Source organism: Peromyscus californicus, unplaced genomic scaffold, assembly GCF_007827085.1.
Source record: "Peromyscus californicus insignis strain IS unplaced genomic scaffold, ASM782708v3 Scaffold_3__1_contigs__length_106647218, whole genome shotgun sequence".
Taxonomy (NCBI): domain Eukaryota; kingdom Metazoa; phylum Chordata; class Mammalia; order Rodentia; family Cricetidae; genus Peromyscus; species Peromyscus californicus.
Window position 1 is genome coordinate 15,356,079 of NW_026294551.1, and position 22,098 is coordinate 15,378,176.

A 22,098-nucleotide genomic window follows, 5' to 3' on the forward strand; every position below is an offset into this window, starting at 1 on the left:
TCCTGTGTAATTAACCAACTGGCAGAGGGAATGGAGGCTCCCTTGCAAGAGTCTAGAAGGGTTTTGGAAACTGATTTCTTGCCTAGTACAACCATGAGCAGTTCTTGATATATTCAAAACCTGTGTAACCAGGGCCCACTCTTCTACTAATGTAGGAAGGAAGAAAATTGCTCAAAAGGGAGATAGATTAGGCCATAATTATTATTACCAAGCGAATCTCAGACATTCATCTCTCAGAGAGCAGTGCACTTTGGATCGTATGCAAGGTATCTATGGGGATAAGTGGAAGACTAGTCAAAAAGGCAATTTGAGGCTCTCAGTGAAGGTTTATAGCTACCAGCAACAGAAGTGAAGTCTGTTGTAGGCAGAAAGAACACCTGGAGGAAGGACGTCAGGGACCCACAGAATTTTCTGGAGCCATATGAAAGGGCAGGCATCCAGGCAGCTCCAGGAAGGGTCACAAACCCAGGATGACAGTGGTTTTTAAGCAGAACCCAAGCATTTCCTCTGCTACCTACCCTACCCCTGCTGCCTCCGGCCATCACTACCACAGTTGCTATGGGTGACCTCCAACTATTCCATCTCTCTGTCCCTTGTTCCAAACCCCAAACATTGTCATGTGCAGACTGTAGATTAGTTAACAGGATAGACACAGAGTCGTTTCATAATGACATGAAGTAGAAGGGGCCATCGAAGGGTAGGAAGAAGTCTAAAAGGTGGGTGGGTAAAACAGGGCAGCAAGGGAAGAAAGATGATATGTTTTTGCTCCTGGGAATCTCTGTTTAAGGATGTGTGTGTGTGTGTGTGTGTGTGTGTGTGTGTTATCAGTCATCCTGTTCTATCACTCTCCACCTTATTCCCTTTGGACAGGGTCTCTCACTGAACCTATAGCTGGGCTGTCTGTGCCCCCATCCCCCTGCATAGGGTGATGCAACCATGCTCAGCTTTTAACAAGAGTTCAGGGGATTTGAACCCAGGTCCTCATGCTTCTGTAGCAAGTGCTCCTGCCCACTGAACCATTTCCCTAGTCTTCGTCTCTTCTTGTGGTTTTGGTGTGCACGACTCGAATAACCACAATGTCAGCCATCTCTTTACACACTCTTTGGAAGAGCATCTTTCTAGTTGAGGCCTTTGCCAATTTTTGAATCGGGCATGATATCCCTCTAAAGTACCATTTATCTTGTAGTAGTCCCTTGTATCTTGTAGATCTCTCACTCCCCAGGGACTGTGAGATCCCTCCATGCTCTGGCCCCTTCACTTTGGCAGGTACCACATTGGGTGGGCCTTACATTTTGGTGGCACCTGGTGCATTTGGTGTGCTAGGTATGTTAGGTACCACGCATCAGTCCATCACATGAGCGCTGTCACAGCAGTACACTTACTGGATCCCCGTGGGCCTTAGACCCGGTTCATTTAACCAAGTAGGTGACATTTCTTGGCTCACCTTCAAAATTCCTACTTGCAACTGGTATCCAGAGAAAGGAGGCAGAATATTAATCAGGCTCTGGAATAGTGATTATAAATTAAATTGTCACCTGGTAACAGAGGAAGATCATTGTGATGCTTAATAGTGACTGTCACCTTAGGGGACTCTAGGGTCACCTGTGGGTGATTGTCCGGACTAGGTTGACCTCTGAGCATCCTTATAAAGGATTTGGATGAGGTTAATTGACTTGGGAAGACGAGCCCTGCATGTGGGCTGCGGTCCCGGACTTCACGAAGAGGAGAAAGGGAATGGACACGGCCTTTGTCGCCCTCTTCTTGCTAACTGCGGAGGCAATGTGTCCAGCAACCTCAGGTTCCTTCCTCCAAGACTTCTCCACTGTAATGGACACTTGAGCTGTGAGCCAAATTAAGCTCTCGCTCCCTTAAGTTTGATTTTTTTTTTTTTCCCTCAAGACAGGATCTCTCTGTGTGTCCCTGGATGTCCTGGAACTCTGTAGATGAGGCTGGCCTCAAGCTTACTGAGATCCACCTGCCTCTGCCTCCCAAGTGCTGGGATTAAAGGTGTGCGCCACCACCGCCAACTACAGGTGTTTTGTCACAGCTATGAGGGGCATCCCTAGCATGTCCTTTGACCCAGCTTTTCCTTTGACTTCCTTTAGCGGATCTTCCCACAGCAGCCCAGGAGTAGAGAGAAGGGAGCTGAGGAACGGATTGGCACCGGAGGAAAAGAAGCCTCTATTTTTAGGCCTGTTTTTCAGTCATGATGTGTCGTGTTCTCCACCATCATGGCTGTCGGATTAATTAGGCCATACTGGCATCTGTCAGTCAGGAGGCTCACCAGCTTCCAGTGGAGATCCCATTGCCTGCTTGATGCTATGTGCATGAAGACAGCCATGTTCTTCCTGCCACGTGGCCCTTACTGTCCCCCGCGTTCTCCCTCCAGTAGCTTTTGTAGGAGAGGGCTTCTAGAAGTCCTTTGTCATCCAGAGTGCAGGGTCACCATCTGGTCCCTTCACTTAGCAGTAACTCTCACTGCGATGGCTCAGGTCTCTCTTTCCCATTTCCCCTTCCTGTGCTCCAGCCTCTTCCAGATCTGCTGAGCAAACTAATGGTCATCTCCCGGATCATGCTCGGAGGCAGCTGTGTGCCCAAGGTTCATGTGGCTTTGTGAGAGTCCACTGTCCCGGTAACAGATGATAGAGAAAGTGTTCCGCTCATAGGTCAAGGCCTAATTGCCTATCCCCATGCATTTTCAGAGAACCTTTGTGTTCATTATTGACTTTTAGGTATACAGAGATCCTCATTCATTAAAGAATAATTTGGGGGCCTGAAGAGACATTCTACGGGTAACAGTGTTTGTTATAGGAGCTGAGTTTAGGTTCCAGCACCCATTTTCAAACCCAGATATGGCTGTGCACCCATGTAACTCCAATGGCGTTGGCATTGAAGCAGGGTCATTGCTGGGACTCGCTGGCCACAGCCAAGCTGAAAGTTCAGTGAGAGACACTGTCTCAAGGAATACGGTAGTGATACAGCAGGACACCCAACACCCTCCTCTGACTTCCACATAGGTCCGTACACACTTGTACACACATGTGCATATATACCATGCTCACAATAAGTAAATTAATAGTTTGGGACCTGGAGATATAGCTCAGTGATAAAGCTACTTAAATTTCATGCCAAGATCCTGGGTTCAGCTCCAGCACTGCAAACACACACATGCATACACACACATGCATACACACACATATGGTAATTAGTACCATTCTCGATACTGGGGTTGCAGCCATGAACAAAAGAAAGGTCCCTGCCCTGGTGGGACTTGCATTCTAGGGAATGACAGAGAGTATACTGTAAGTATAATAGATCAGAGTATTATTTTAGATTCTATGCTTTATATGTCATATATAAATAATTATATTACATAATCAATATAGGGAGTGTATACATAGATGCATCATACCTATGTATATTTACATATACAGAAAGCAAGAGAGAGAAAGCCATGGAAAAATACTGATGTATATGAGAGACTTCCTCCTTACCTGCCTTTTAGCGCCTGCTCTTTCATTCTGTCCCCATCTCAATGCTTTAGAACATGCCAGGAGGACTGCTGATGCTTACCCCCTTCCCCTCCATCCCTGCCAACTTCTCCCCTGATGTCCCAGCAGGCATGGGGCCAGGAGATTTTCTACCCTGGATTTATCTAACCCTTCAAGATGCTGCTGATGTGAGCAGTTGGCTCGTTGGAGCCACCAGCCTGCTCATGATCTGATGACATGGCCTAACGCTGTTCCAGCAGAGGCTTCCAAAAGCCTGTGCCAGGCTAGCCCCTCTCCCTACATCCGGTGCAAAGTCTCGTTTGAAGGGAGAGTGGTGTCTGTGTTCAAATTCAGGGAACTGGGTCCTGCCCAGTTTCTGCTGGTGAAGTCAAGGCAGCCCTGCCTTGCACAAGGGATAGAGCTCTGCGCTGCAAACTCTGCCTGCCTGGGCTGCCAAATACCCTGCCCAGCAGGAGCACAAAAGAGGGCCGGGAGGGTGGCGCATGGGGCCAAGCATTTGCTGCTGGAGCGAGGACGTGAGTTCAGATCCCCTGGACACATGTGAAAACCAGACACAGTAGCAGGCTTGTCTGCAATCCTAGCCCTATTCTGGCAAGATGGGAGGTGGAGACAGAATCCACAGATGCTTTGGGGCCAACTAGCCTGGTGTATGTGGCAGTGAACAGGAGAGGGCGGGAATGGGTGAGGCTGGAGAAGAAACGGAGAGACCTGGCTGTCGTTGTGTGTCCAAGTGGACAGAAGCTGCCAGTTATCCACTAATAATTGTCAGGAGCTAAGTCTCAACACAAAGAGGAAATAGAAGGTCAGGGTCCCGTTTAAAATCAACTCCTCTCATGGTTTCTGCATAGCCATGGTGTTGAAAGTGACAGGATGCATGTGTGAGGCTGAAAATAGTTTCTCCCCAGAACTTTCTCCTGTGAAATGTTCAAGTCCAAGATTTCTAGTTAAGACTGTCTGTTTTCTGACCCTGGTTGAGAAAATAAAATGAGATTCCATTTAAACCACATTTTGCCCCAATGATGTTCAGTGTGGCCTGGAAAACTCCTGAGTGAGTGTGCACTTTAGTGTGACTTTCAGATAATCATGATTGGAAATCACCAGAAGTTTCTCATGGAGGGACAGTAAACACCCTTCGCCTGAGGCCGATTCTAACGATCAGGGCAGCTGTGATTTAGGTACCATGGTGACTGGGGGAGATAACGTCTTACAGTTTGCCCAGGACTGAAGAATTAATCTTGACATGTGAAATTTTCAGTGCTAAACAAAATGGCCCTGGGTAAGCCAGGACAAGATGGCTACCTGGCTATGTCATTAGTGTATGAATAAGAGTAAGAAATCAGGCATCTTAGGGGCTGGAGAGAGAGCTCAGTTAGTTGGTCAAGTACTCGAGGACCTAAGCTTGATCCCCAGAACCCATATTTAAAAATAAGTATGTTTTTTAAAAAAAGGTTATTGGAGAGATGGCTCAGTGGTTAAGAGCACAGATTGCTCTTGCAGAAAATCTGGGTTCAGTTCCCAGCACCCACATGGTAGTTTACAACCATCCATAACTCTCTACTGTTGGGAAGGTGGGAGGAAGTAGATTCCTGGAGCTTGCTGGTCAGCCATAATAGAAAACCTAAAAGGTTCAAAGAAGACTCTGTCTCAAAAGAAAGGTGGACAGTCCCAAAGGAAGGGAAACCCAGGTGTTCTCTGGCTTCCACACACGCATGTACATTGGGGGGGGGGGTATTAAAGTCTGAGAGGAGCGTGCATATCTGAGGATTGTGAATCACCCACACCAACACATTTTCACATTCAAGGGCTAGGACTCTGGGCTGTTCAGATGGACCCTTATGTGGACCAAGGACTTGATTCAGACACTCTGCCTTTCTAGAAATGAGCCCCTTATTTCACATCTGGTAGTGACTTTGAGTGACAGGCTTTCTTTTAGAATTGTGGGCTGTGTGACAGTGTACATCATTTCAGTGACAACAGTGGCAGGGACTAAGTTAATTCCATTTCCCTTTTCAGGTCCTGCTAAATCATTGCTGCAGGGAAAAATAAATTTCCCTTTCTCAGACCAAAATGATTCAAATTGTGGTGTGTTCTGGGGAAGCTGGAGGCTGAAAGAGGGTCTGTTAGTGGCCTTAACAGTACTTAAATAGCATGGTATTAGTTGACTCTCCGTCACCACTATCAAATACCCGAGGTAAAGAACTTGTAGAGGAAAGGTTTATGGTGGCACACAGTGTTACAGGTTCTGTAACATGGCCGGGTACGCCAATCATCCGTGAAGGTGCCAAGTGTCAACAGGGTGGAGACGGCATATGTCAGAAGAAAATCACTTCGTGTCCAGGAACTAAAAGAGGAAGAGAGATATGGGGTTCCACGCTCCCCTGCCCCAACGGCGTACCCCTCATGACCCAAGTTCCTCTCACCAAACCCCTTTTCCAAAAGATCCACCTGTAGGACCACGCCTTCAGGCTTTTGGGGAACGCTTGTTATCTGTCTTAGTTTTTCTTCATGTCACCATGGTAAAATGCTCTGACAGAAGCAGTTTGAGAAAGAGTTTACTCTGGCTCACAGTCCAAAATACAGTCCGTCATGGTGGGTGAGTCAAGGCAGCGGGGACTTGAAGCATCTGGCCACATCCAATACACAAATGGGGAGCAGAAAACGATGGATGCAAGCTGATGCCAGGTAGGGAATGGTGCCACCCACAGTGGGCAAGTCTTCCTGTCTTGTCGTTTGTGATCAAGGTAATCCCTTATAGCATGCCCAGAGGGTCGTTTCCAGGTTAATTCTAGATTTCTCAAGTTGACAACACTAACCAGCATCCAGATTGTGGCAAACCTATCTCAGAGCTTGTTGTGAATGCCCCTGCCTTTAACCTGGTGAATGACTTACACCAGGATCTTCTTCCTAGATTGAAGGAGAATGGTGACATGAAATTGTGACCGTATCTTGGCTAAATGATTATTTGTTTTTAGTGCACTATCTGAAATATATATAAATGAAATCATTGGTTATGCTGCTCCCTGGATTGTATGAATTTTGGGGTGAATATCAAAAATTAAAATTATAAGCCAAATAGTGGTGGTGCACATCTTTAATCCCAGTACTCGGGAGGCAGAGGCAGGTGGATCTCAGTAAGTTCAAGGCCAGCCTGATCTACAGATTGAGTTCCAGGACAGGCAGGACTGTTACACAGAGAAACCCTGTAGCTGGAGTTTTCCTGCCTGGCCCACAGTCAGGACAAATCTCTCTCACCTGCCAGTCCCACAGCCGCCCAGACCCAACCAAGCAAACACAGAGACCTATACTGGCCACAAACTGCATGGCCATAGCAGGCCCCCTGCCAACCGTTCCCACAGCCCAAATTAATCCACTTCCATCGATCTATACCCTGCCACATGGCTCGTGGCCCACCGACATCCCCACATGCTGTTTGTCACTGTGGCGGCTGGCAGTGTCCCTCTGACTCAGCCCTCCACCCCCCCAGCCCCATTCTCCTCCCTGTCCCGCCCACACCTCCTGCCCAGCCAATGGCCAATCAGTGTCTTATCCATTGACCAATCAGCAACACATTTGCCATACAGAACATCCCACAGCACTTCCCCTTTTTTTCAAATAAATAAATAAATAATAAAATTTAGACTTTGGAGTCGTGGAATTAGGCAGTCTCGATGAGGATGGAAGCTTGCCGATGGTTTTCTCTTCCTACCAGAAGATAATGGCTGCTTAGGATGGAAGTTCTGGTACGAGGGTTCTATCATGCTACAAGGGATGAGTTATGTGGACTGCCCCGGGGTGCTACATGGGAGGAGCACCCAGTAGGTTAGGGGAGACATGAAGGGAACATGGAAGCATTCCCTACAAGAGGACAGTGGGCAGTGTGCTCTGAGACTGTGGGAGATGCACATACTTTACCTACGCTGAAGAGTTCTTTGCTCCAACCCTGTTCATGAAAAACATGAGAAGAATGCTTGCTTCGGCAGCACATATACTAAAATTGGAACGAAAAACACAAGAAGGGCACTGAGGATGTAGCTCAGTTGGTTGAATGCCCATCTAGCATGCACAAAGCCCTGGGCTGATCACCAGCCACACATAAACCAGGTATGGAGGTACACACCTGCAACCCTATCCTAGCACTCCAGACGTAGAGGTAGGAAAATCAGAAGTTCAAGGTCATCTTGGACTAGATAGTGAGTTCAAGACCAGCCTGGAATATGTGCGAATTTATCTTAAAACAAAAACCAAAACCAAGGCATCAAAATATGCTTGCCTGTAACCAGAATCCACATGTCCCTCTACTGCCCACTGGCACTGTGCCCTGGGCACAAACAGGCAGGCGCCCAGAGGAAGTCTGGCTCATATGATTGACAGCAAGCAAGTCAGTGGGATTTCCCTACTCCACGGCAACCTCAGTTACACTCCAGCGTCAGCGTCTGATGGACTCAATCATCAGCAAAAACTATAAAAAGCCCCTGTCAGGGAGCAGCCATCCTTTGAGAAGTGTGAATACGAGGTAAATGAGCAGCTTCTGCAGGGACAGTTTTATAGCAGTGAGAAACTCCGCGGTAGAGCAGACTTCGGGAAATGACAAGTGGTCTCCAGGCTTCTCCTGTTCCCTCCTCAGCCTGCCTGCCGCTCACCCAACTTCCAGGGAGCTTAGGTTTCTGGTTGTTTCGTTTTTAACCCTCACTTGTTGAGACCCTGATAAATAGCCCAGAACTCCGAATTAAGGTCCAGCCAGCTATTGAAAAATAAGCATTTATCTTTTTCAAAAGTTAGGCCTGGATATTCTCAAACACGAGAGAGACACTTTGAAAAGACATTCTAGGTATGCAGTCGTTTACTGGTTCTGGTTGTCATTTGTATTCCATGTCAGAGAAAGGGGTTCAGATCCAGGGCTCCTATTAGTCACTTTTCTTGTTACCGTGGAAAAAAAAAAATACCTGGCAAGTGGTTTAAGGAAGAAAGGATTTGATCTGGTTCACAGTTTTGCAGGTACAATCCATGATGGTGGATAAGGCAGGGCACAGGAGTGGGGAGCGCGTGGCCACATGATGTCCACCGTCAGGAAGCAGAGGGAGATGAATGCTGGTGCTGTGCTTGGCATTCGCCTTTCAGCCCAGACCCAGCCTACGGGATGGTGCCACGCACATTAAGGTGGCTCTCCCCTCCTCAGCACATTAAGGTGGATCTCCCCTCCTCAGTTAAGCCTCTCTGGAAATGCGCGCGCGCGCGCGCGCGCGTGCACACATACACACACACACACACACACACACACACACACACACACACACACACACACAAAGATGTATCTCCTAGGTGACTCTGAATCCAGGCAGGTTGACAACGAAGATTAACCATCATAGGGCATTGTTAGCTTGATATTTTCACTGCTTAGTCATATCAGCGTGTGTGTGTGTGTGTGTGTGTGTGTGTGTGTGTGTGTGTGTGTGTGTTCACTCATGCATGTGGGAGCCAACCTCAAATGTCATTCCTCAGGAGCTTTCCACCTTGGTATCTGTGACAGGGCCTCTCAGCCTGCAACTTGGCAATTAGGCTAGACTGGCAGGCCAGCCGGCCCCAGGGATCTGCCTGTCCCTGCCCCATCAGAGCTGGGATTCCAAGCATGCACTTGTCGGTTTCACATGCGTGCTGGGCATCAAACTCAGGTCCTCATGCTTTTATATCTAACACTTTACTGGCTGGCTATCTCCCCAGGCCCTCAAACTGCTTCTTCATAGCCTTCGCTAATGTGGGCTGAAGAAGCTGAGTGGTCTTCATCCCCTGGGTCTGATCCAAAAAAAGAAAGAAAGAAAGGAAGGAAGGAAGAAAGAAAAAGAAAGGAAGGAAGGAAGAAAGAAGAAAGAAACAAAGAAAGAAGGGAAAAGGCTAGACTGTAGCCTCCTAGACTGAACTATCCTCTATCCTGGTTAGTGCTGGAGAGAACTGAAGTCATGATGCCAGGGGCTGGAGAGCGAGCGCTTCATCAGTTAAGAGTGCTTGCTGCTCTTCCAGAGGACCAGAGTTTGGTTCCCAGCATCCATCAGGCTGCTCATAACCACGGGGAACTCCAGTCCCATGGGATCCAGTGCTCTCTTTAGGCACCCAGTCACATCACACACACACACACACACACACACACACACACACACACACACACACACACACGAGTGAGAGAGCTGAAAAACGTCATATGAAAATATCTTTTAAGAACTAGGTAGTTGTATAGTCTTTATATATCACCAGGGTAGATAAGGAAAGCTATGTCCCTGCACTATGCTGTAGGTTTGCCTCTGCAGGAAAAACCAAACCTCGTTAGTGTTCCATTGCAAATGACCGTCAAACCTTTGCCTTTTGAGAACTTATTTCCTGCAGCTGTGTGACCTGGGCTTGCTCCAGAAGAGTGTCTCAGTCATTGGACTTACTCTCTTAGGGCTCACACAACAAATTGCCACAAACCGGGTGGCCTAAAGCAAAAACATTTTATCATCTCACAGGTATGGGGCCCCAAGTCCTAAGTCAAGGTGTTGGGAGTGTCAACTCCTTTGGGCCGTCTACCGGGAAATGTGCTGTGTGCCTCTCAATCCTTGACACTTCGCTGGCCTGCGACTTCATCCTTCTGACTTCTGCTACCATATTCGAATGCTCCTCTCTGTGTGGCCTTGAGTCCCAAATCCCCCTCGAGTCACTAGAGTTAGGGCTCACCCTAGATCAAGGTGACATCATCTTCAGCTTCTGTAAAGGCTCTATGTTCAGGGACTGGAGAGATAGTTCAGTGGTCCAGAGCACTGGTTGCTCTTCCAGAGGACCCGGGTTCAGTTCCCAGTACCACATGATGACTCAGAACTGTCCATAACTCCAGTTTCAGGCAATCTGATGCCCTCTTCTGGGTTTTTTAGGCACCACACACATAGGATGCACAGATACACATGCATGCAAAACCCTCGTGCACATAAAATAAATTTTAAAAAAGAGGGAGAGTATAGACATACAGTCCTTAAAACTTTCTTCCTCTGAGCCCAGCAGCCTGTTGCCTTCTGTCTTTATATATTTTGAGAGAACACAAATATGTCCAGGAAATTTGCGGCTCCAGTAAATACTTCAGAGATGAGGAAGGAATGAGTATGGAGAGAAGAGGAGCCTCAGAACCTCACTAATAGTGTGCCATTGTGTCTAGAAAGTTGGAGTAAGACTAACTATCTCCCTCCCTCCTCTTTCTTTTTCAGCAAACTGCCTAGCTGGGCTAGAGCTGTTGTTCCCAAAATATTTTATGTGACCGAGAAGGCTTGGAATTATTACCCCTATACAATCACAGGTAAGTCCTCAGGACAGGTCAGCCACGGGCAGCAAGTACAGGGCTGGGACAGTAGTGGAATTTCACTGAGTGAGGGCGGACTGTCCCCACAGGGCCGGCCAGAGGTTTTCTCATCCATGTTTCCCTGTAGTTTGTCCACAAGCAAGTTGACTTGGTTTTTATTTTGCTTCGAGTTTCTCTCTCCTCTCAGAGGATGTGAGAATCTTTAATCTCATCTTCATAACAACCTCTGTTCTGAATACTGTATCAGGCACAATCCCCCTGCCCCAGATTCTGATGGTTGTGTCCCAGGGCTCGTACACATGGGGTCTCGGGATCCCGCCTTCAGCGTCTTGGCAACTCTTTGTAATTGTTTTAAAAAGAAGAAGAAAAAGAAAGAAAGAAGCTGCTTTTCAGCTGCAAAGGTTCCCTTTGTGGTTAGTGAAATGTTCCACTGGGATTATCAGTCTTTCATTCTGCCTTTACAATGCCAACACTTGGGTTTTTAATTAGCCGCAAACCTATAGGCTAATTGAATCTTGACTAGCCAGCCTGATCTGGCCAGCGCAGGAGTACCGGGAAACATAGAGACATTCAACATTTACAGAAAGCTGATGTGTGGAGGGTTTCTTTAGCTCGTTTTTAATAATTATAACTTGTTGGTAGCCATTAGTGGTTTGTGTTCTGTGAACTGGTCTCATTCATTTTCTTCTCTTTTTCTTTTCCCTCTCCGCCATCTGAACGTCTGGAATCAGAATACACAGTAAGTTCATTTAATTTTCAAAAGTATTCTGCCTGTGATCTGTTGATTAATTGGAATCTGCTTCATATTTGTCTTATTAATGTAGTCACTTTTTTAAAAGAGGAATAATTCAGAATTAGAAATATTTAAATGTAGGCTATTATATAATTTTACATATAAGTTAAGTGTTCTCATTTTTTAAAGAATATTAATGTAATTTAAGTGCCTTAATAGTCACTTTACATAATTAACTTTGGCTTGCAATTCTTATATAGCCTGTTTCATTGTTGAGAGTTCAATATAAGAAGGCTGTCTCACAATGTGGTATTAAAGACGCTATGGTTTTGGTGGAGGTTGGGGCCTTTCTATGGGGGAGATGCATATGCAAATGATCACACCAGTGCCAGAGTGCTCTGTCTCTGTGGCTGGATGAACTAATTGAATTCCTTCCTGTCCTAAGAGACAGACAGACTGCCTTACTTGGCTTCCTGTTGCTGTGATAAAACTGACCAAATGTAACATGGGGGCAGAAAGAGTTTATTTGGCTTCCACATGTCCTGATCACAACCCGTCATGAAGGGAAATGAGGCAGGAACCTGGAAGCAGAAACTGATGTAGAGGTCATGGGAGAACACTGCTTCCTGGCTCACTCCTCTCGGCTCAATCTGTTTTCTGAAAGAACACAGGAGCACCTGCCCCAGGGTGGCACTGCTCGCAGTGGGCTGGGCCCTCCCACTTCAGTCATCAATCAAAAACAATGCCAGATCCCCTGGAGCTAGAGTTCCAGGCAGCTGTGAGCCACCCAGTGTGGAGGCGAGGGACCAAATTTGGGTCCTGCAAGAGCGCTCGAGCGCTGTTGAGCCACCTCCCCGGCCTTCTTCTCTGGATATTGACTGATCGTCACGAAGTGGACTTTGGGGGCCTAGGGAGATGGCTTGTTTAGTAAAGTGCTTGCCTTGAAAACACAAGGACCTGAGTTAGAGCCAGCCCCTGCTTAAAAGCTGGGTATGGCAGCTTACATCTCTAACCTCGGGATTTGGGGTAGGGGTGGGGAGATGGGCAGAGCCCTGACGCTCGCTCGTTGGCTGTCCAGCCTGACTGAATTGATGAGCTTAAGGTTCAGCAAGAGACCTTGTCTCAAAAAAATAAGGTCGAGAGCAATCAAAGAAGAAACCTAACGTCAACCTTTGACCTCCACATGCACACACATGAACATCTGCATGCACACGTGTATCCAAACACATACATACAACCACATGTAAACTCAGACAAAGGAAGTGGACTTTGGAGTTGGTTGAATCCTGCCTCCAATGCCTCCAAATGGCCTCCCTGTAAGTCCTCATCTCCTTTTTTTTTTTTTTTTTTTTTTTTGGTTTTTCGAGACAGGGTTTCTCTGTGTAGCTTTGCGCCTCTCCTGGAACTCACTTGGTAGCCCAGGCTGGCCTCGAACTCACAGAGATCCGCCTGGCTCTGCCTCCCGAGTGCTGGGATTAAAGGCGTGCGCCACCACCGCCCGGCCATCTCCTTATTTTTAAATGGGGAAACCTTGTCAGCGTCTCACGAAGGTGATGATTGTGTTGAAGAGTTCCTCGAAATCTTATCACAGTGCATGGTCAGTACTTAGGACATGTTCACTGCTCTGTGTGGTACTATAGCAGAAGCTGCCATTCTCCTAGTGGGCTCTACATAGGAACAGAGCTCGGAGCCAGTCAAGGCAGGTTGGGCTTTCTCTGTGGTCATGGAAGGACTGTCTAGGGGGTGGGTAGTTACTGTTTTCCTTCTCCCACTCTTAAAGAGTGTGCCTTTTCATTTGAGATGAAGTCAGTAGTGATGGTGATGTGGACAAAGAGAATTGATGTGCTTCAAACTGTACAAAGAGTAATTTGCTTGAAACCTTAGAATTAAATCACCTTGATTTGACCCCATGTGAACATGATACGTGAACATGATAGTTTGTTTGGTTTGGTTTGGTTTTCTTTTTTAGGACAAGGTCTCACTGTGTAGCTCTGGCTGGCCTGGAACTCACTTTGTAGACCAGGCTGGCCTCGAACAGAGATCTGCCTGCCTCTGCTCTCCTCTCAGAGTCCTAGAACTAAAGGCGTGCACCACCATATGCCTCATGATAGATAATGTAACAAAGGAAGTGATACTGCGTCATTTAAAGAATATGCATCCTTTGGTTACCATTCTCACTGCTGCGGCCAAGGAAGGGTTTATTTGGGTCCCCAGTGAGAGGGAATACAGCCTGTCATGAAGGAGAAGGCATGGTGGCTGGAATGGGAGGCAGCTTGGTCGAATTGTATCCATTATCAGAAAGCAATAGATGCCGGTGTTTGGGTTTCTTTCCCTTTTATGCAGTTCAGGACCCCAGCCCATGGAGTGGTGATTCCCACACTCGGGGTGTGTTATTGCACTTCCGACAGTCCAATCTAGAAACTCCCCTACAGACCTGGAAACAGTGCAAACATCTGACAGTGCTGTCCTGTGAGGCCTTCCCGTGGGAGCCTCAGTTCCTCTTGAAGGATTCTCAGTGGCTTAAACTTCCGCCAAGCCTCTGCCCCCCGCCCTGAAACCCAGCAGAATGCAGTGCTAATGAGACTTTCCTGTTTAAGAAAATTGGAGGTCCCGTATTCAAAGAGGGGGCCCATTTTAGTTGTCCAGTGCTGCGCCCCATGACTTTCTGTCTGACTCAATACTTACTTGCTCCCTCATTATTCTGCCCTCCTATCTTTTGCAAAATTCTTTCTTCCTCAATTCTCTGGGTTGCTGTCTGTCTGTCTGAGGTCAGCAGTCATTCTCTGGGCAACCATGTGTGCAAAACATCATGCTTGATAGCACCATCGAGCAGCTCTGCCCTCTGAGGTCATAATCTGGTGACAAGAATGTGGACATCCCAGTCAGAGCCTTAGTGTTGTCAGCAAGTCTTGGGGGTCTTTTAGAGGTCAAAGAGGACTCAGCTGGCCTCAGGCTTGTCCCGTGGGACTGCACAGTCAGCAAGCTGAGCTGCCAGCTGGGGATAGAGTATGAAGAAAGAAGTGTGATGATTGGGGGTACCAGACTGTCAAACCATTGCAACATGAAATGAAGGCCCTTGACCTCCAGACTGGAGCTTTGGGTTTCACTGATAATCTACCAGGTCTCCAGTGCAGGTGATGGGAATGGGTAGGGGGCAGTGGGCTTGAGCAGAAGTTGATTTGATCACATGGTGCTAGGAGGTCATCAGCCCTAGCAAGTAAACGAATGGATAGGCTATAGTTAGATTTGAATTTTCAGATATCTATATAGAAAGAATTTACAAGCCAGACGGTGGTGGCACACGCATTTAATCCCAGCACTCAGGGAGGAAGAGGCAAGTAGATCTCTGTGAGTTCAAGGCCAGCCTGGTCTACAGCGTGAGTTTCAGCACAGCCAGAGCCACATAGTGAGACCCTGTCTCGAAAAACCAAATAATAATTAATAATAATAATAATAGATAAAGTACTTATAGTATCAGTATGTTGTCCTACATGTATAAGACATAGTCTGGGCAGTGTGACAATTATCATATGTGTCACACATATGATAATTAGGTTCCAAGGACTGAGACACCTGCAGCCAGGTGGTGGGACAGGCCTTTAATCCCAAGTCAGGAGTCAGAGGTAGATGGATCTCTCTGAGTATGAGGCCACTGGTCCACATAGTAAGCCCTGTCTCAAAATAAAATAAAATAAAATGGGAGGGGGGACCTGAGATTCCCTCTGGACCCATGGAGAGAAAGGAACCTAGTTACATGCCACAGTAACTCCAAGGCCAGTCAAGTGCTCACAGAAACTACTAGAAGGCAGCTCCTGGCTTAATTAGGATTGGCACAGGTGGTAAGATGGACAGTTGGATAATGTTAAATGTGTTAGATGAATACATAACTGTCAGTATGCCTTTTTAAAAAATATTTTATCTGAGCTGGCCAGTGGTGGCAGACACCTTTAATCCCAGCACTTGGGAGGCTGGATCTCTGTGAGTTTGAGGACAGCCTGGTCTACAGAGTGAGTCCCAGAACAACCAGAGCTACACAGAGACACTGTCAGAAAAAAACAAAAAAAGAAAAAGAAAGAAAAAATACTTTATTTGTTATTATGGTGTGGGTCTGATTTGTGTGTGGGGTATGCCAAGGCCTTAGCACACAGGTAGAGGTCAGAGAACAATTTTCAGGAATTGGTTCTCTCATTCCACTGTGCGTTCCGGGATCGAACCCAGGGTCATCATGCCTGCCTGGCAAGTGCTTTATATCCAAGGATCCTTTCTTTTCTTCCTTCCTTTCTTTTTTAAACTGCTCATCCTCCTGCCTCCACCTCTTGAGGGCTGGGATTACAGATGTGCACCACCATGCCCAGTGAATTCAGGCCTGGGGCTGAAACCCAGAGCTTCAGGATGCCTGGGAAGTACTTTACCCACCAAGCGATCCCAGTCATTACGGTGCTTTTGTTGATGATGGTCCGTTTGGGGGTTTTATTGTTGTTATCCATTTATTTGTTTTTTTGAGACAGGTTCTCATATGTCAGCCTGGCTTCAAACTCACCATGTAGCCAAGGATAACCTGTCAGTACTTCAGAGGGGAACTGTGTCGTATATAAACGTTATAATTGGAACATGTCTGGGAGATGGTAGCATTGACGTTAACCTGGGGGATCGCAGAACTTTCTCTACAGACATCTGCTGTGTCTTAGCTTGGCCACTGGAACAAAATACCATAGACTGGGAACTTAAAACAACAGGATATTTTTGTTGTTGTTGTTTTTTGTTTGTTTGTTTTGTCTCCCCTGGAGCCTGGAAGTCCAGGATCAAGTTAGCAGCCACTGTTCCTGGGGTGGCCTTTCTTCCTGATTTACAGATAGTGAGTTCCTCTCCACACCCTAACATGGGCTGCAGAGAAAGCACGCTTCTCTATCCTCTCCTTATACGGAACTAATCCCATCTCGGGGCCTCCATTTTCCTGATCGTATCTGAACCTTCTTCCTCCTTAAGGTCCCAGCTCCAAATACTGTCACATTGGGTGTTAGAGCTTTGATACTGAAGCAGGGAGAGGACAATTCGGTATGTAGCAGGCTGATTTAGACCCCGTGGGTAGGTACTGCTGCTGCTGGATCCTGGTGAGCAGGTCAGGTTGAGGGCAGGTCAGAGAGCTGTAAAATGCCAGGTCAGGGTCTGCATGTCCTCCATAGAAAAACTGTATCGTTCCTGATGAATCCGCCTTCATTTTCCACTCCAAAATAGGCCTGCTTTTCTTTCCATCTCCCCAGTCACTGGGGAGCTGAAATGTTCCCTCTGGCTCCAGGTGCACTCCTGCAGGCCTGCCTAGCACATCCTGCAGCCCCCGCCACTCCCTCCCATCCACCCCCACTCCCCCACCCTACCCCGGCTTGGGCTCCTGGGCTCGGCTCTCTTCTCACGCTCTCTGCCCACCCTTTACTCTGAACGTGGTTCTGCACCCGGGATGGCTGGCAGATGCTCTCGATTGCCTACATTTCTTCCTGTCTACAATGCTGTCTAATTGAGCTCTTTATCCCCTGATCCTTTAATCTTAAATACCTCTCTTTTTTATGTCTTTCTCAAGTTCAAGATTTCCTGTCCTACATCCCAAAACATAATTTCCCTCAACTAAGAATGCTATGAGGTCCCTTCTTTTGAAAGGCCGCCCCTGGGGCCCTAAAAACTCTAAACCAGTGCCCCTGCACATCAGCAGTCGCCCAGGGCTGTAATAAGGTCCCCCCTTGATGTCTCTACTGATCGACCAGCCTGTCACCTGGACCTCATGCTGCCCTCATTGGTGGCAAAGCCCAGACAGGAGGACTTTCTAGGTAGGGTCATTCAGATGTCAACCTGATCCCAGTTATCGAGAAATAAAAGCTTTTTTATCACCATGAGTGAATTATGTGGAGACATCACTTGGTCAGGAAGTGGAAAATATCTTTAATTTGATTATGGGGGAAAAAAAATCTTAATTACACAGTACACAAAGAACAACGTGGCAACATTCTTCCAGCGGGTAGACCATTTAGCCAGCCCTTCAGAACCGCCAGGTCCTTCTGAAGTTCATCGGGTCCCAGAGGAAGGTATGGAGGAGACTGGCTGACATGCAGAGATGGGCTGCCATCTCAAGCAGGGATTATTCTAGAGCTCAAAAAGGAAGAAAAAGAAAACCGCAGCCCAAATCAAGAGCCTCAGTTCTCCCTGTGTCACTCTGGAGGGAGAAGAATCTTCTTTCTTTTTACAGGAATCTGAAGGCTTAGTGTGTAATGTTGGGAACAGTGACCTGCAGTGTTCAGTTTGCACATACACGTTGGTGCAGTTACCACACCACTCCACCAAAACAGCCTTCAGTGAGAATCCCTGGAAGAGGCCATGGCAAATAGATGCACCTTTGTATCGATTTTCATTTAGCCCAATTTGACCTTGAGCTAGCTGTGTAGCTGAGAGTGATCTTGAACTTCTGACCCTCCTACCTCTCTCTCCCAAGTTCTGGGGGTTCCGGTGTACATCGCCGTGTTCAATGGATGCAGCTTTGGGGATTAGACCCAGCGCTTTGTGCATGCTAAGCACACACTCATCAACCGGGCTGCAGCCCCAGCCCTGGACACACCTTTCTGATACTTAAAATAGCAACTGCTCCACAAGGAGATGAAGCTCTAAGGGACGGTCTACTCCTACACGTTTTAATGACTTGGATGAAAGAGGGGGACAAAATTGTAAAGGACTAAAGAGAATGAAATGACTCTTTAAAGGGAGCCCCAGTCCCTCCTGTTTCCATGAGCCTTAGGGTTGGCCTAGATGAACCCTGTGCAGGAGAAGAAGGGATGGTCACAGCTGAGAGTCTGTCAACAGTCACCCAAGGAGAACCTAGGCCATCCTCCCAGGAATGGCAACATGGAGATAGATCCCTCCCACACCTTCCATGGAGTCCCAGCCGGAGGGTGGTGTGAACTACTAAATTACATAATGAAGGAATCAAGGACAAGGGAAGGATGTGTTTGTTATAGCAGACCTCGAGGACTGGGGATTTGTTTGGAAGGAAATTAGAGAACCATCTGGCCAGCTATAGAGACAAAAAGAATGAAGTTCCCCCAGTGTCCCTTCCCTGGGGTCACAGAGACATGGTGAGCTGGCGAGAAAATGACTTTCATCTCTGTTTCACAGTTAACTCTGTGTGTGGTGTGTAACTTTGGATGGCTAAGTAAATAGCCCCTTTTTTAGGAAAAGGACCATGTATGTGCTCACTGTGGCGGACCCTATCGCACTTGAGAGAGTGAGACAACCTGGCTTACTGTTGTAGTTTACAAAGTGTTCCCCTGATGGTGGCACTATTTGGGGACAAATTTTAAATGGTAGGCCTATCTGGCAAAAGTGGGTCACTGCAAGTAGACCTTGGAAGGTTATACCTAGCCCCTGTTATAACCTCTCTCTGCATCCTAACCCACCATGATGTGAACAGTCTCTTCTAACGCTCCCACTGCCATCATCTGAACTGCCATGCTGTCTTCTCTATGGCAGACTGAGCCTTCTAAAACAGTGAGCCAAGATAAGCCTCTGCTGTGAATTGTTTCTGTGGACACTTTATCACAGCAGTCCAAAAGTAACTAAGACAACTTGCTACAGAGGGAGACCTTGTCTCAAAAACAAGAAAGGAAAAGTAGACAGAAGAGAAGGGAGAAGAAATAGACTGTAGACGCAGATGTTAGAGGCCAAACCAAATAAGGAACCGTCCAGTTGAGGGCATTGATAAGCAAGGCAACAGAGGACTCAGAACTGAAGATGACCTTCACAGACAAGATAGTAGTGAACACACAAAATATGGCATGAAATAGATATCAAGAGTCTCGAGGGGTCCAGGGAATTTATGTGGAAACAGTTAGAACCATTCATAATTTAAGATGATGGAGAGAGAGAAACACGTGAGCCAGGCATGGTAGCTCACTCATGTAATTCCAGCACTCCAGAGACTGAGGAAGGTTGCCATAAGGTTATCTTGGTGGACACAGTTAAGTTCTACTGCAGTCTTGACTACAGAGTGAGACTGTAGCTAGAGTTTTCCTGCCTGGCCCACAGTCAGGATAAATCTCTGCCACCCGCCAGTCCCACAACAGCTCAGACCCGACCAAGTAAACACAGAGACTTATATTGGTTTCAAACTGTATGGCCGTGGCAGGCTTCTTGCTAACTGTTCTTACAGCTTAAATTAATCCATTTCTATTAATCTATACCTTGCCACGTGGCTTGTGGCTTACTGGTACTTTACATCTTCCTTGTCCTGATGGCGGCTGGCAGTGTCTCCCTCACCCAGCTTCCTGTTCTCTCAATTCTCCTCTCTCTTAGTCCCGCCTATACTTCCTGCCTGGCCACTGACCAATCAGTGATTTATTCATTGACCAATCAGCAACACATTTGACATACAGACCATCCCACAGCACTTCCCCTTTTTTTTCTTAAAAAGGAAGGTTTTAACATTTACACATCTCCAAAGTCAGCTTGGTATATTTGGGAATTTGGGGGTAGCTTCTCTTACTACTTCCTGCTGGAGGGGGGCGCTGTATCTTCTGGGGAAACAAAGAAAATTTTAGGATCATGGAGTAGTCCGTGAGGGTGTATCGTCTGAGCCAGTTGCCTTCAAACTATTCTGGATGTTGGATCATCTGGGCCTTGGTGTCACCTTTCAGGGGGTCTTGGCTGGTCAAACCTGATGTATCTTAATCTGGAACAAATCCATAGCCTCTGGCTTTTTGTGGGAACAAAAGCAGAATCTCCTTTCCAAAGCAACATATCCTTATATCTAAATTTTGAAGTCAAGGTACCTTTAAATTATACATTTTGGCATAACTCAACAGCTTTTGTAATCAAATGTTTTTCTTTAGTTACGAATATCAAAGAGAACATAATCCAGATTCTTTGTGTGGTAGCCATCTTTACGTGGCTTATTTTTTTATATTAGCTTGAGCCTATTGCTTTGAACTGCAGCCTTCTAAGCCTGAAACGGCGCTGGCACTGCTGGCTCCGCCCACTTCAGCTTCCCAACATGGCAGTGATACGTTTTCCGCCAGCTCTGGAAGCCATCAACTCTCAGAAATAGTGGGTCTATGCTTCTATCAAAGCAGCATGTAGCCCAGAAACCTCTTTTTTTTTTTTTTGTACTAGCAAAGTCTAAATCCACCATGCAGCTTAATGTGCCACTTGCAGAGGCCTCATTCCCACCATACTGCAGGTCGAGCGCTAGGAACCCACCAGTAGCTCAAACTGGCAGCTACTGCTCATTTGAGAGAGACAATTAGGAAGCTGTTTTAAGCTCCGTTTTAGAATCTTTTTTCTCAGTTTTTAGGTGGAAACTCTTGCCCCACGTTGGGCGCCATTTGTAGCTAGAGTTTTCCTGCCTGACCCACAGTCAGGATAAATCTCTGCCACCCGCCAGTCCCACAACCGCTCAGACCCGACCAAGTAAACACAGAGACTTATATTGGTTTCAAACTGTATGGCCGTGGCAGGCTTCTTGCTAGCTGTTCTTACAGCTTAAATTAATCCATTTCTATTAATCTATACCTTGCCACGTGGCTTGTGGCTTACCGGTACTTTACATCTTCCTTGTCCTGATGGCGGCTGGCAGTGTCTCCCTCACCCAGCTTCCTGTTCTCTCAATTCTCCTCTCTCTTAGTCCCGCCTATACTTCCTGCCTGGCCACTGACCAATCAGTGATTTATTCATTGACCAATCAGCAACACATTTGACATACAGACCATCCCACAGCATGAGACTTTGTCTCAAAAAAGACCCTCAAAAATCACCCTGTCTCGAAAAACCCAAAAAAAAAATCAACTAAAGTAAGAGACCCAACCAATCAGGGGCGAGAAGGGAGGAACAGATTTCATTGTAACAAGAATTCTTACAGCCTTTGTTCCAAAGGGACCTGCAGTTTGTAACACTTCCACATTTAGTTATTTGTCCATGGAAGTTTAGTTATTTGTCCATGGAACATGCAAGGAGTTAGAGGAGTTCTAGAAGCTTCTCTTAGAGCTATTATGCATCTGTTACATAGGCCACTAGATCAGTTCTAGCCAAGTCAATATTGCCTTCTCCATTTCAGTAAACTAATATGTTGCCTAGCGATTAGCATTGCTTAGATACCAAGGCTTTTCTTTCTTTCTTTTTTTTTTTTTTTAAGAGTGCCCAATAATAATGAAATGTTTTGGTTTCAGTAGAATCAGGTGGTATGGATCCTGGATAAATCTCTTTGCATTAAGCCCCATAGTAAAGGTATCAGTAACCTGTAGTTCAGACTATGCATTTAGATAAGTTTCTGGGTTAGCTTCGCAATACTGTAACAAAAGTCCTGATATAATTGGCTTATGGAGGGGGAGATAAAGGTTTGGTTTGGCTCGCATTTTTAGAGATTTCAGCCTTGTCACTATGGCCCTGTGGTAAGACATCATATCACAGTGTGTATGTGTGGGTCAGAGGAAAATTCCTCACTTTGTGGCCAGAACACAAAAGAGGGGCAGAGACCAGGGTACCATTCTCCCAGTTTCCACCAA

The 22,098-nt window shown here is 46.7% G+C and overlaps 1 protein-coding gene across 1 annotated transcript in view; it reads left to right on the top strand.

Annotated features, from left to right (window-relative positions):
* Pitpnc1 (phosphatidylinositol transfer protein cytoplasmic 1) overlaps positions 1–22,098 on the top strand; it is a 287,375-nt gene that overhangs the window by 151,227 nt on the left and 114,050 nt on the right. Inside the window, exons 3-4 of the mRNA XM_052758830.1 lie at positions 10,739–10,827; positions 11,562–11,569. Coding sequence (XP_052614790.1) covers positions 10,739–10,827; positions 11,562–11,569 — 97 coding nt within the window. The remainder of the gene's footprint in view (positions 1–10,738; positions 10,828–11,561; positions 11,570–22,098) is intronic.